Raw genomic sequence first — 15,658 nt, forward strand, 5'->3', positions numbered from 1 at the left:
TTTATAGGTTTAAATACCTTGGACACAGAATATGAATCATTTAAAATCTTCTGATGTTGTCTCCCTTTCCTGCTTTCCTAGTGTATAGCAGTATCTCAAATGGCATCTGTTCAATGACCTCCAAATAGTGCCTGGACCAGCATGATATACAGTAGTTTCTCCCAGAGTAATCCTAATCATCATTGTCTCAATTGGCTGAATTACGTTCAACACACCCAAAATTCCTGTTGCTTCTTTCCAGTATGAATTAACTTTATAGTGCCTAATTACCTGGTGCAAGGTAAATGCCTTTAATAAAACGTTCTGGTGTGATCTGTCTTTGAGATTACTCTGACAGATTTTGGTATATGACTCTAGGTGACCCGGGGTCTGTATCCTTACATGTCACCTCCTATTTTTAGATAAAACAGAAATATAAGGTAATTTGGAGTATATTAGGTGCATAAAGAATCTAGAAAACCACACCTTAGAGACCTCATCAAAATGAAGAATGCAAAATAAAGTGATTTTGCTGGAGTTTGGCTTTTTATTTCTTAACTTTGTGCATAAAACAATTCCTTTGAGCACGCAGAGTTGGGTCTAAAAAGTACCATTTATTCTCTAATATTTATTGAACACCAAGTAGGTATAGGGAATGACTCTGAGAGACACACAGCAACATAAAATGCAGGCTCTGCCCTTCAGAAACATAGTCTGCTTGGGAAGCACAAGACAGGTAGATGTAGGAAATATAAATTGCAGGCCCAGCTGAACACCGTGAGGAACACAGAAAATTTGAGTCACAGGAATTCAAATGCCAATCATAGTCCCTAAGAGCTTTTGACATTGGGGTTTGGAAAATATTGATGGAAAGGAGGGGTGGCATTTGGGTTAAAGTATAGACTTATAAGAAGATGGATTTTAAGCAGTTGAGGTGGTCAAGGGAAGGACAAAACATACATGGTTTATCTTAGGGTTTGGCCAAGAAAATAACACCAGGCTTGGATGATATTTGAGAATGACTCTCCTGTGGACACCTCCTTCACTTCATCCCATCACTGGAAACCTGTCACCTGCAGATGCCTGGTTAGAGGGGACATACTCTTCTCTGAGTCACTGCTTAACCTTCCCCAGTGGCTAGGAATTGCGAGGAACAAACCAGATAGAATTGCAGAGGCCCTCCCTACCCTGTTTCAAAATTAAAGTTCTCAAATATTGATACATCATTAATTCAGCTGCTGTGAAGACGCCTTACTTTCCATAATATCAGAATACTAATGAGCTAAAAAGTTATTAAAAGGTAGAACTCCTTTATTTAATAAAAGCTATGAGTACTGACCTTTACATTATCAGCTCAATTTTCCCTTGGGTTACAGCATAACTAACCAGGCTTTTGATCACGAGCAATTTCAAATCGCAGTTCCAGATAGCACAGAGCTGACATAGAGGTGCCCATCCCTGAAGAGCTTTGATGGAATTCTTGATGAAGTGAAACTGATGTGGAACTGCCATTCCTTTTCCAGTGGCATTTCCTAAAGCTACCACAACCCTCCTGCATCATCTATCTCAGTAGTCTGTGGTCAGCTCATTAGTGAGAAGAGTTGAGCTCTGAGCCCCTGAAGCCAAAGGCGAGGTCCTGACTTCTGCCCAGCCCTTTGTTTTGATGCCATCTCATGGTTACAGACCACATTCTGACTGTGCCTCCATCTCAGTGCAAACCTATTCATATGTAAAATTCAAAGAGAGTAGGTCACAAGCGTAATTCACACTGTTTGAATAACTTTCTGTGGCTTATGATGTCCCTAAAAATGCTGCTTATTCTGAGCTCCTCCCCTTTTCAGGGGTCTGTCCCACAGACCTTGACCCAACAGTGGATGAACAACGTACACTGACAGAGATATTATGCCTGTCAGTCTGTCTGAGCATCCAGGCCACTTACAGACTCCAAGAAGAGTGCTATAAAGAGTTGCAGCCACGGCCCTGACTCGCTGACTCTGTGGCATTTATTTAGCACACTTTAAATGACAGTGGCTTTGAGTCAACACCATTAGAGGGTAATCAACCTGGTTACCTTCCCCCAAGAGTGCCATCCTGCCCGTGAATGATGAAAGGTTAGTTTTAGGACCACATGAGTAACCAAGTTATTTAGATAAACCACTCTACATTCCCATGTCTCTACGCCCTAAGCTTTTAAGAGAATTCAGCTGCCTTCAGCCAAACACTTTATGCAAACTCCCAGGCCTTCCAAGAGGGTTTGTGTCTATTTCCTATAATTTTACAATTTCTCCCACCATCCTGACTGAACCCCCACACCCCTTCACCTCTGAACCACTTTGACTGGCTCATATGCCCTCTGCAGCCCCTCGCCAAAGTGAGGTACAGGTCTGGGAGCCAGGAGAGGCCACTCCAGTTCAAATTTCAGTTTGTCACCAACTCAGTTTTGATTTTAGGCTTTATCTCCATGAATCTCAGCTCTCCTATCTAGAAAATAAGGCTAGGTCAATCTTTAGAGGTCTTCCTAGTTACAGTCCCTCTCTGTCATCCAGGAAATAAGAGACAAAGACCATATAGAAACCACAGAAAGGGAACTGTGTCCTTGGCCAGTCCTACCTGCCTGTGAGCCTCAGGGAGAAGTCCCATCCTGTCTGCCTTGCTCTGGGCAAAATGTTCCCTACCAGGTGACGTTGGGAGAAACACTTTGAGAGCTGAAGGATGAGAACACTTGGACACATGGAGGGGAACAGCACAAACTGGGGCCTGTCCTTGGGTGGCAGGAAGGGAGAGTCTCAGGAAGAATAGCTAATAGATTCTGGACTTAGTGCCTAGGTAATGGGTTGATCTGTGCAGCAAACCACCATGGCACATGTTTACCTATGTCACAAACCTGCACATCCTGTACATGTACCATAGAACTTCAAATAAAAGTTGAAGGAAAAAAAATTCAAAATAAAATAAAATAAAATAAAAACAAAAAGAAAACCCAGTCAGAGAGCAGCCTAGGACCAAAAAACTTACAATCGCACAATTACCATCAAGACTCTGGGAAACTATACAGTGTGAGTCCTGGACTCTCCAGGGACACTGCATTGGTCCAGCCTCCTGACCTTTCCCCTCTCAGGTCCCAGGCCTTTCACCTCCTGGGCTCTAGGGTGCTCATCCGCAGCTGCAACCCTCACTTCCTGAACAGTCCTAAAGCTATCTTTACTTGTCTCATGGGTCATTCAAGAAACCTAATACCATGGTATACTTCCCTGCAAATGCCCTTTTACCTTCTGAGAGCACACCAAATATTAACATTTTTTTTCCTGGAGAATATCTCTTAGTATAGGGGGTAATGCCAAATTCCACTAAGAACTTCCACGGAGGCATCAGGTATTGCCCCACTGTGCCCCACGCTAACCTCCCACAGTATCTAATATCTAGTTTCTCCCCAAATTCCCCCAAAAAGGGACCTGCTGCTACACTGGCCATGATGGTGGCCAAGCGTGAGAGTCAGGGTAGATGACTTGGAATTGGGATTTTTCCAGACAGCCTTCTGGATCCATTTTCCACCCTTCTCTGTCCTGCTGTGTACCCCCAGAAGACTGCTCTTTGCATGGCATAATCGGCACTTGCCCACTCTCTGCCTTCCAGTTGAGTTCAGTCAATCCTCCTACTGACAGGAGCTCCGAGAGGTGTGAGGCATTTATTCCCTTCACCCCTCCACATCAGGTTTGACTCGGGTAGTGGTTGCTTTCCTCTACACAGGGCCACAGCTTCTGCCTGAGGCCTCTCATCAGCTTTAGGAACAGTTCCCACCCCTTGACACTTCATGTCTAAAGATGGTAATGACGTCTCACTGTTGCTGATAGCAGGGAGCTTCACCTTTGGGTGTGCCGTCGGACACCTACCAGGGACAATTCAGGGTGGTGAAAACTAAAGGGTCACCCAAGCCAAAATCCACTGAGGAAAGCCAACTTTCAAATACTTGGGAGAATAGGTCCTAATGTCCAGTGCAAGAGTCAGACCAGGAATTAAAGTAAGTGATGCAAAGCCAGAAGGCCAGAACCTAGAAAAGACAGGACCAAACAAACCCAGCCAGAAACAAGCAAAAGTGCTGCCAAAAGGATTGACAGTGGGAAATTATGCTCACCTGTCTAGCAGCAGGTATAAATTGCCTGAATAGGACAGACTAGCTTCAAGGATGAGGGACACAATGAATCCTGTAATTCCCATGTAACATTTAGTCTTTGCTTCTCCAAGAGCTGAATATTATGATACATATGCCTCAGGGAAGAGCTTTAAGTCAAGGGATCTAACCCTAGTGCCAAAGATGTGCAAGGGTATGCATTTCTGGGCAAAGAGTCCATAGTATTCATTGAATTTGAAAAGGGATCTGGGGCCAAAAATGATAATCATTTCCAGTTAATCCTATTTTACCACTCAGCGTTCTTTTTTCTTGGAAAATATCTCAGCTCCTGTCTACTATCTCAGCACCAACACTGTGTACCAGGAGGATGGTACACTTCAACTCTGCAGAGACAGAAGGTCCTCCTGACCTTGCCTTTCTCTTTCATTTGGCTGTTCGAGTTGTATTCTTTATGATAAAACTGTAACCATCATAAGTGTGGTGGCTTCAGAGAGCTCTGAATTATCCTAGCAAACTATTGAATCTTAAGGGGATTATGGGAAGCCCCAGATTCGTAGCCAAGTAAGACAAAATTGTGGGTGGCAAAGGCAAAACCAGGACTTTTGACTGGCATTGGAAGTGGGAATAGCCTTACGGGGCTGAGCCCCTTAACCCATGAGGTCTGTGTTAACTTCAGGTAGTTAGTGTCAGAATTGAATTGAACTGTAGAACACCTAATTGGTGTTGATGAATTGGTGTTGGAATGTAACACTGAACTGGAATCAGCCAGATTACAGGTTGGAATCTGGGGAAACAGGACAAAAAGAGAATCCTATTTTGTACTGTATTTTGTATTTTCGTCCCCCTAGGGGGACACCTGTAATTGTGATTATTTAGAGAGTGTTAACGTGTTTGATTTTGAAGATCAGGCCATCCTGAAAAGCTGGTATATGCTAGGGCAAAGATGCAGTAAGTGCTAAAAGCTCTACCAAGGAAATAAAAGTGATTTTCAGAGTTGGCAATGGCTGGCACTGGAGCAGCGTGAAGATGCAGAGCTGTGGCAGGGGAGCTTGGGGAGCCTGAGACAGGAGAAGGCTTGCAACAGGCGCTGCAGGAGAAGAGTTCCTGGAAAGGATCTCTCTGTGGCCTTGGTATGATTCAAGAAAGGTATGACTGATACTCCCAGCTTGAGTACACCCTGCTGCTTCTCTTGACAAAAGTCGACCACAAACTAAGCTTCTAGAATGGGTTGTGGAGAATTCAAGAAGGGGCTACATTCTGCGTTGGGGAAATGTAGACCTAGGAAGATGGGAAATGTGTAAGAAATTCAAAGCAGTAAAGCAGTGGCAATATAACACCAGACCCGAAGTGACGAAGAGAGCTTTAGACTACAGAAATCTGTTAAAATCTTGGTCATAGACTTCACCCATGATGTGGATGTAGCTGAAAGCCATTGCATGTGACTTTCACAGGACAGGGTGAAATCTGACACCCTCAGTGAAATAACTTGAAAAATCTGATTACATGTGAGAATGACATGCCTTGCTCTGTTCACTGCTACTCATTTTAGGGGAGTAGCAGTGCTGGCCAAGAAGAGGGGGTTTCCATTTCTGTTAAAAGATGCAGTAGAGATCCAGCTTCTGGCAATGATGGAATAGCTTGATCCACCTACGCTTCCTGCAGATAACAATTACTAAATCAGGACAAATTATTTATAAGACAACAATTACCTGAAAGCATTGTAGAGTGACCAAATCATGCAGACAGTGAAGGAGATTACCTGTGAAGGGGGCACTACAATGGCTGAGATTTCTGAGTTTGTAGCAGAAGTTAAAGGCCTTCTCCAATAAGCAGTAGGTAGTAAAAACCAAAAATTGGTACAAGGTCAAATAGGAAATCTGAAAGGCCCTTTATCTATCAAAGAAATTGAATTTATAATCAAAAGCTTTCACAAAGCAAATTTCAAGCTCAGATGGTTTTACTAGCGAATTCTATTAAATTTAAGGAAGAAACAATATCAACCTTACACCAACTTTTTCAGAAAGCAGAAGAAAAAAGAACATTTCCCAAATTATTGTATAAAGCCAATATAACCCTGATACCAAACTTGGCAAGGACATGTATGAAATTTTATTTATTACAAGAAAATAAAGATCAATACCCCTCATGATTATGCTCATGAAAATTCTTAACAAACTATTAGCAAGTTGATCCATCAATGTATGACAAGGATAAGATCATGACCAAGTGGCAATTACAAACAGGAATGCAAGCTAACATTTAAAAATCAAACATTTAAATTGACCATATTAACAAAATAAAGTAAAAAATATACATAGTCATCTCAATAGACTCAGAAAAATCACTGGAAAAAATTCATCAGCCATTCATGATTTTAAAAATAAACAAGGTTGGGCATCGTGGCTCATGCCTGTATCCCAGAACTTTGGGAGGCCAAGGTAGGAGGATCACTGGAGCCAGGAGTTTGGGACTAGCCTGGGCAGCATAGTGAAACCACTTCTGCATAAAAAAGAAAAAGAAAAAGAAAAGGAAACAACAACAACAAAAAAAGCCCTACAACAATAACAAAGACATTTAACTAACTTAGAATAAAGGGGAATTTACCTCACATATTTAAAGGACATCTATGAACATCTTTAAGCTAGCAACTTCTAGCAATCTTCAAAACAGGCATGAAGATTGGAAAATAAGTAAAACTTACCCTATCCATAGATGACAAATTTCTATATAAAAAAATACCCTAAGGAATCTAATTTTTAAAACTATTAGATCTAAAAACTGCAATCAGCAAAGCTTTAGATTCAATGTACAAAAATCAATGCATATTTGTGTATTTCTGCAACAAAAAAAGAACATGGAAAACTATTGTTAAATAAAAATTTGTCTCAAAATAATATACAGAATTCAACTCAATCACAATCATAATTCCATAGAAATTGACAAACTTATTCCAAAATTTATATTAAATTACAAAAGGCCTAATAGAATACAGTCCAGAAACAGACCCATACATACATGGCCAATTGACCTTTCTACTCTAAACGAAAGCAGTTAATGGCCAAAGATCAGATTTTGCAACAGATATTGCTAGACCCGCTTGAATATCCATAAGGAAAGAACTCAATCTTGACCCCTACTTCACTCAATAAACAAAAACTAATTCAAAGTTGATGTAAGAACTAAATAATGAATAATATAGGTTTTACAAGAAAGCAGAATAGTGTCATGAACTTGGGGTAGAAAAACATTTCTTAGGATGAGAAAGCAGTAAACAAAAAAGAAAAAAAAAGATAAGTTGATCTTTATCAAAATTTAAAATCTTAGTTCATCAAAAGACACCAGTAAGAAAATGAACAGGGCAAGGCATAGAGTGTGAGAAAATGTTCTTAAAATACAGATTTGAGAAAGGTCTTGTACTCAGAATATAGGAAGAATTGTTGGAACTTCAGTCCTAAAAAGACAAAGAAATAAAAACTAGGCAAAGACACCTCTCAAGGAAAAAATACCAAAGGCCAAAAAGCACACTTAGAAGTGCTCAACATTAGGCTGGACCTGATGGCTTACGCTTGTAATCCCAGCAACTTGAGAGGCTGAGGTGGAAGGAATGCTTGAGGCCAGGAGTTTGAGACCAGCCTGGGCAACACAGCAAGACCCCATATCCAAAAAAAAAAAAAAAGGTCTCAGCCTCTCAGCACAATTATTATTCAGGGAAACACTAATTTAAGCATGGGCTATCACTGACATCCCCACTAGAATGAAATTAACAAGAACAAAAATACCAAATGTCAGAGAAGGTATGGAAAAACAGATGCTTATATTTTCTTGGGATAGAACATGAATAGTACAACCACTCTGGAAAAAAGATAGTTAAATATACACATGCTATTACATCTAGCTATTCTATTCCTACATATGTCTACAAGAAGAAAGAAAATGTATGTTCACAAAAAGACTTACACACAAGAATCATGGCAGCTTTATTTACTAACAGCCAAAAGCTGGAAACAACAAAAAAGCCAGCAACTGGAGAATGGATAGACATAATGTGGAGTATTCACACAATGGAATAGTACTCAGCAATAAAAAGGAATGAACTACTTACACAATGACATGGGTGAACATCACAGATACTATGCTGAGTGAACGAAGCCAGACCTAAAAGACGACATACTATATGATTCCCTTCATATCTGTTTCTAAAACAGACAAAACTAATTTCAGGTGAGAAAGAATACAGGTAACCTATAGAGAGGAGGCAATTAGGTAGGATATGATGGAACTTTCTGAGATAATAAAATGGTCTATATTATAAGGAAGATGTGGTTCCATGGGTTCATCCATTTCTCTAATGTATATGGCTGAGATTTATGCATTTCAAAGTATGTAAAATTTACCTTAACAAAAGAACTCTTATAACAACATCACCACTATGGGACATGGATTGGAGATTACTTACTGATCATACAATAATGGTAGACTCGTTGATAATTTTCAAAGCTAGGTGATGGGCACATGGGAGTACATTATGCCATCACAATTCTTTTGTAAATGTTTTAAAGTTTACATAACAAAAGTTTTTCAAATTTACTGGAGTTGTGAGTAGCCCTTTCACTTTTTTTGTTAATAAAACTGAAATAGAAAACACTAGAACCTAAAATTCTGCCCACTGCTGTCTAAGCTCTGAGATCAGAGGTAGCGGCGGTGTTGTAGGAGGGGAGAGAGGTGAGAGAGGTGGTTAGGAGAAGGTGGCCTCACAGGATCCTAGGAGTGGAGAGGGTAGGTGGGAAAAGGAAGATGAAAGGGAATGGGAAGATGGAGGTGGTGGTGGAAGAAGATGAAAGAGTCATGGGGACACTGAGCTCCCTGGATTAGGCAACAGGAACAGAGGAGCGAAAAGAGAGACGTAGTCTTGGGACAGATGCTCAGAGGACAGGTCAGGGTGCTGAGGCAATCCCAGAGCAACCCTGGGTCAGGGTGGACCCTGAAAAGGATGCCTTCTGTTAGGGTCATGCAGTGGACTGAATGTGTATGCCCCCCCAAATTTGCATGTTGAAACCCTAATCAGAATGTGATGGTATTGTGAGGTGGAGCTTTTAGGATGTAATTAAGTCATGAGGGTGTAGCCCTCCTGAATGCTCCTGAATGGGATTAATGCCTTTATAAATGACCAGCAAGCTAGCTAGTTCTTTCCACCTTGTGAGGACACAACATTGCTGTCTGTAGACCAGGGAGAGACCCTTACCAAGAACCCAACCCTGCTGAACCCTGAGAGTGGACTTCCCAGCCTCTGGAACTGTGAGAAATAAATGTTTAAGCCATCTGGTTTATGGTATTTTGTTTTAGCAGTTTGAGCTGAGCTAAGACAGGTCACCTACCTATCATCTGAGTTGTGTCCCTGTCACAAAGCCCCAGTGAGTTCAACCAAGACATTTTCCTTGGTTGGGTCCTTGGTTTAGAGGAAGGAGGAAATGCCTTCCTTCCTGGACCAGTACTGTCACCCTGGGCTGTCCTAAGCACAGCAGCAGGGTACACCCAAGTTTATGGAGCAATGCCAAGCCCTAGCCAAGCCTGCTGTGATGAGCACCCTCACACACCACGTAACGTATATCCAGGTACCCTCTGGCATGGGAGCCATTCTCCACATTTTTAAGCTAAGGAAACAAGCAGAAATAAAGTCTACTTGATCTGAAAGTCAATCACCATGTGTCCCTTGGTCTGGGCAGAATTCCTTGGTCTGTGACACCTGACACCTGCTTTTTGTGTTCTCAGCAGCAGCCTGGGTATGGTCATGCAAGCTCCCAAAACACATTTCCTCAGGCCCATCAAACCTCCTCAAACCCATCTCAAACTACCCAGTATTCCTTCACCTCCTCAAAATGAGCTCTTCCCCCTCCCTGAATTTGCACAGGCTGTTCCCTTACCTGAGTGTTCACACTCCATTTTTGCATGGCTGGTACCTTCTCAGTCCTCAGGTCCCAACGCACGTCCCCTCCCCAGGGAGAATTCCCGTCTGTGTTTCTTCAGGGGCTTCTCCCTAATACTATTTTTTTTTTTATACTCTTATTTGTGTCCTTCAGGACAGTTACACTATCTGATATTTTGTTCCAGAATGTAAGTTCCTGATGACAGGCACCACCTCTGTCTTGTTTAGTGGCAATTACCCACTGGGATTACTTCTTGTTAAGAAGTTCCCTTTTGAACCCGAAGTAGGATGGCTAACAGCTTTCCAGTTTTCTTGCAGTGAATGTCTTAAATCTTAAACAAAGAATGTAGGCTCTGGATGGGCTCTCTGCAGAACCACAGAAAAGCATGGCATTGGTGAAGACTCTCCATTTCCCCGATGAGGCAGAAACTGAAATATAAACGAGCTTCTGCCTCTAATCCTGATGATGATAATGATGACAGTGTGGTGGTGATGGTAGTGATGACAGAGGCACTGATGACAATTAAGTTGCCTTATTACATGCCAGGGACTTCACGCATCATCTCCAACCCTTTGAACTACCCTGCATGATGGAGATATATACATATATGAGAAAACTATAATTCAAAAGATACCTGAAGTCATTCTATGTCTAGGCTAGACAACACAACGTTGACACTGCTACAGCCTCATTCCCCCAGAGGTTTTGGTTACAATGTTCTCTAAAGAACCCATTAAAGGCCCAGTGCAGTGGGCGGGTGGATCACAAGGTCAGGAGTTCAAGACCAGCCTGGCCAACTTGGTGAAACCCCATCTCTATCAAAAATACAAAAAAAAAAAAAAAAATAGCCAGGCGTGGCAGCAGGCGCCTGTAATTCCAGCTACTCGGGAAGCTGAGGCAGAGAAAACTGCTTGAACCCCGGGAAGTGGAGGTTGCAGTGAGCCAAGATCACACTACTGTACTCCAGCCTGGGTGACAGAGCGAGACCCTGTTTCCAAAAACAAACAAACAAACAATCAGAATCCATTAAAACATACACACACATAAATACACCTCCATTTCTCCCACTCTCCTCATCCTTCACACTGGAATAAGAAGTCTCCCAAACCATATTGAAATCAAATTGTAGATTTATTGACTGTTTCTGTTATACAGTGAGGTGAAAACATCTTAATTCAGGACATCCTCCACCTTGTTTTGGCTTCCAGTTGTACTGCAAGACCAGTGTCAGGCACATAGGCTGATAATCAGTGGACAACAGAAGCAAACTGCTGCAGGGTCACATGTCTACGTGATTCATTCCACAGTTTTAGGAATTTTTTTTTCTTTCATAGCATCTTCCTCTTTTCAAATTCCTTCAGAAACAGGAGAGAGAGAGAAGAGAGATGGAATGAATAAAGATAAAAGATCCAAATTACATTTATCATCAAAATGATTTTGAAACCTATTATCTTCAGGATCCTTTGAACAACCAAATTACAGAAGAAAAATGTACCAGGATGAGGGTGTTTGAACACAGAATAACAGCTTTCAAAATGAGTCTGTGTCAGCTTGAATTTCACGAAACAAGATGCAGAGCTTCAACTGTATATTTCCTAAATCCAGAAGCGGAGAGGGAGGTTTTGAATAATATGTATTTTTTCATAGCAGTGTAATAACAATAATTTTAGGAGCTGAGAGACTTCATTGTGCTTATCCAAACTGTAGTGCTATATACACGAACTACATCCAGCCCTTCTAATAAGGCAATGGAAACAAGTTTGCTCAGTTTCTCAGAGAATAAAGCTAAAGACAGATTGTTAGGATTTGAACAAAATGTCAAGAACCTTAGAAATACCTGAAACAAACAAATACCTTAAGCAAAGTAGTGTTTAAGGAAACAATACCAAAAATCATATTTTTCTAGATTTTAACAATTAGGATAAAATGTGTAGATCCCTGCTGCCACTTACTGGAAGAAAATGGTAACACACATCTCCAATGTGAATTTAAGCATTTGCTTTTCTCTTTACCCCCCACCTTCAAATAAAATTCTTTCTCACACTCACTAAGCACCTAGATTTATTTCAAACACTTTGGCACATAATGTTCTATTCCAAAAGCAGGATCATGCAAAGAGTCAATAAAACAAGGAGTCCACTTTATTCATCACTAAGACAAGGGCAAAGAAGACCACCAAATCAGGATTTTGAAATTTTCTCTGAATGCTGTTCCCTTCTAGGAAACCAACTGGTACCTATTTTCAGCATGCTTAAGAGGGGATTTTTTTTTTTTTTTTTTTTTTTTTGTGGCGGGGGTATACCATCATAAAAATAATGAGGGAGAGAGAGCCTTAAATGACCACTCAAAGAGACAAGCTGAAAATCAGTACAAAGAGATTATAAAATACATCAAATTACTTAGAATATTTTAACCCATAATGTCCTATTAAAAAAGGAAAAAAAAAAAAAGTTAAGAAGTCACTCCTTCAACCTTTAAGTAACAATGGTATTACAACATAGCCAGGGCCAATCTCCTCATCCTCTTTAGATCTCCCTCCACCCCAACTCCTTCATCCAATTTCCATTTCTTGTTACTCAGCCTCCAACCTCCTCTCCTTAGAAACAGAAACCCATGGGGTCAGGGTGGCTATATCCCTGAGGAAAAAACAAGTAACAAAACAAAAAGCAGTTATCTGCACAGCTACCTTCCAAACCCTCAAAATGGAAATCATGACACATATGATCTTCAAGATGCTTTTTTTGTATGTTGTATCTTGCCACTTACAAAAATACAAATCCCAATGTTTAAAGAAGAAAGCTTTAAAATAAGAACATTATTCCTGGTCATGCCTAATTAGGGCACTAGGACATCAACAGAGTTGATAAAAACTATTAAGCTGCACATCAGAAAACCAATTAAGTCCCAGAAGCAAAGGCCATGATTTCCAGGTACCCAGTATGGCCACACACACAGAAAGCCTACAACCTCAGAGAACGTGGGCCACTGTTGGAGCTCACCTTGTAGATCGTGGTTCCCAGCTGTGCAGGAGACATACTGACCACAACTCCTGCACTCTGAAGAGCGGAGATCTTCTCTTTAGCTCCACCTTTTCCTCCGGCAATAATTGCCCCAGCATGACCCATTCTCCTCCCAGGAGGAGCAGTTAACCCAGCAATGAAGGACACTACAGGCTTGGAATTTGGACCCTGGAAAGAAAGTAATCTTTTAAATGCTCTAATGAAGAAGTCAATCAAAACCGGACCTCAAAGTCTTGACTCTGCTGGTAAATGGTAAATGACTTGGGCAGGGGAAAGCCCACCATTCATCCTAGGAAAACCAACACAAATATTAAACCATGATAGAAACCACTGCATTCTCCTTTGAGTTAACTTTCCATACAAACTCAGGAATACAACACCATGCCAATGTTCGTATCTGTTCAATATAAAATTCCTACTTCACAAATACACATGTGATGCTTTCATTTGAAAAGTAAAAGAGCATACTGGAAAATATGTTATATGATTTGTGATAATAATAATTTAAGACACAAGACTGGGTTGCTTTACTTCAACCTAATATTATATTAATTCATTATTAGTTCACCCTTAATAAATGTGCTAAAAGAAAAAGATGAGGTGGGAAGTATACTGGAAAGGACCTAGGACTTAATTTCCTAGTAACAAAAGCTGCATGACCTTGGACAAGGTTTCTTGAGAACCAGACTTCTGCTGCCTCATCTATGAACTGAAATGGCCAAACTAGATTGATGCCCAAAAGCCCTTTCTACTCTGGAATTCTGTGTCTAAGAGGGAAGATCAGAATTAGTTTTATTCAGCAAAAATCCATTCTAATGTATAATCTCTATGTACTAGATTCTGAGGTTTAAAAAAAAAACAAAACCCATACAAAGAAAATATAAAAATTTCTGTACTCTAGACTTGCAAACTAGTTGAAGACATAATATAAAATATGTATATACCTCAATCCATTAAGAGATACCATAGGCCAGGCATGGTGGCTCAGGCCTGTAATCCCAGCACTTTGGGAGGCCGAGGCGGGCAGATCATGAGGTCAAGAGATTGAGACCATCCTGGCCAACATGGTAAAACCCCACCTCTACTAAAAATACAGAAATTAGCTGGGCATGGTGGCTCGAGCCTGTAGTCCCAGCTACTCGGGAGGCTGAGGCAGGAGAATCGCTTGAACCTGGGAAGCGGAGGTTGCAGTGAAACAAGGTCATGCCACCGCACTCCAGCCTAGTGACAGAGCAAGACTCTGTCTTAAAAAAAAAAAAAAAAGAGATACCATAAACTAACATATGAATAAATGATTACGTTTCACAATTAATGGTAATATCATGTTCATAACAGAAGTCCAGAGATCATAAGGAACCAGGTAAAACAGAGAGGCCTGGAGAAGGCAGAACTTGAGCATGAGAGGAACCTGAGACCCTTCACTTAGGTACCATCATCTTCCCCTAGACCAGCAGTTCTCAAATCATTTGGTCTAGGGATCCCTTATACTTACGAGAATTACTGAGGATCTCAAAGACCTTTTGTTGATATGTATTATATCTAATGATATTTAGTATATTAGAAATTAAAACAAATTTTATACATATTTGTTAATTCACTTAAAAATAACATTTTAACACTTTAAAAACCATTCTAGTGAGAAGAGTTGCATTATTTTACCACTTATATTTTCAACTCTTGAATGTTTAACTTAATAAAAGACAAATGGATTCTGATAAATGCTTTCACATTCAATCTGTTGCAATATGTTATTTAAGCTGAAGTATAAAAGGAAAATCCAGCCTCACACAGATACGTAATTGGAAAAGGGAGAAGTATTTTAATTGACTGCCTTACAGATAATTGGGAGTATTCTTCTTTGACACTACCCAAATCTCTCAGTGGTAATTTCTTAAAGGTTAGGTGCAATGTTGGAATCTGAAACCGTATCAGTGAACTTTCTGTCCCCTGTTAATTTAAAACTCATTAATCTGTCTTGCACTTTGAGTGATCTTTTAACCACAATGATTTTGTAACATGCATTCCTCAGTTAGGAAATACGGGTTCACTGAGTTACGCAGATCTTCCAAATGCTGACACACTTCATCATTTAATAACCACAAATCAGTTATCAGTATCACCACCAAGCTCATTAGAAAAGCCTCTAGGTAGGAGGAAGTTGTCAAGCTCACAGTTACAGATGCAAGTTTTCCAAAATTTTAAATATTCACTTGAAAGTTCAAATGTTATTAGCAGCAACAAATACTATCAACTGTTTTCCTTGACACAGCAGGTTTACTTTGTTCATTTTTGGGAAGAGATCTATCTGAATTACCAGTTTGTCTGCCAGTCATTCTTTCAAGTAAAATTGGTGTCCAATGAAAAGTCCACAGCTAGTTCAGCTCACAACTCAACTGTGAAAGTGCTTTACTTTCCATTTTATCACAAAATACTGACTCCAGCATCATAATTTGACAAAATTAATAATTTGTATTGCTTCATCAAGGACATTCATAAATGAAACTGGCTTTTCTTTTTTCTTTGCACTGTGAGTAGTACATGGCAGTGAATGACTGCTACTCTGATTCCACTGACTACCCCGATTCCCACTAAGATGCCAGCATGCA

At 40.4% G+C, this 15,658-nt stretch overlaps 1 protein-coding gene across 3 annotated transcripts in view; it reads right to left on the reverse strand.

The window, feature by feature from the left end:
• Positions 1-11,144: 11,144 nt before the first annotated feature.
• SUCLG1 (succinate-CoA ligase GDP/ADP-forming subunit alpha) overlaps positions 11,145-15,658 on the reverse strand; it is a 43,308-nt gene continuing 38,794 nt past the window's right edge. For all 3 annotated transcript variants that reach the window (XM_033175274.1, XM_033175273.1, XM_033175275.1), the window contains exons 8-9: positions 13,032-13,220; positions 11,145-11,387 (exon numbers count right to left, since the gene is read on the reverse strand). In XM_033175274.1, the coding sequence (XP_033031165.1) occupies positions 11,361-11,387; positions 13,032-13,220 (216 nt within the window). In that variant the 3' untranslated portion in view covers positions 11,145-11,360. The remainder of the gene's footprint in view (positions 11,388-13,031; positions 13,221-15,658) is intronic.

Source organism: Trachypithecus francoisi, unplaced genomic scaffold (genome assembly GCF_009764315.1).
Source record: "Trachypithecus francoisi isolate TF-2019V2 unplaced genomic scaffold, Tfra_2.0 Lachesis_group17, whole genome shotgun sequence".
Lineage (NCBI taxonomy): Eukaryota > Metazoa > Chordata > Mammalia > Primates > Cercopithecidae > Trachypithecus > Trachypithecus francoisi.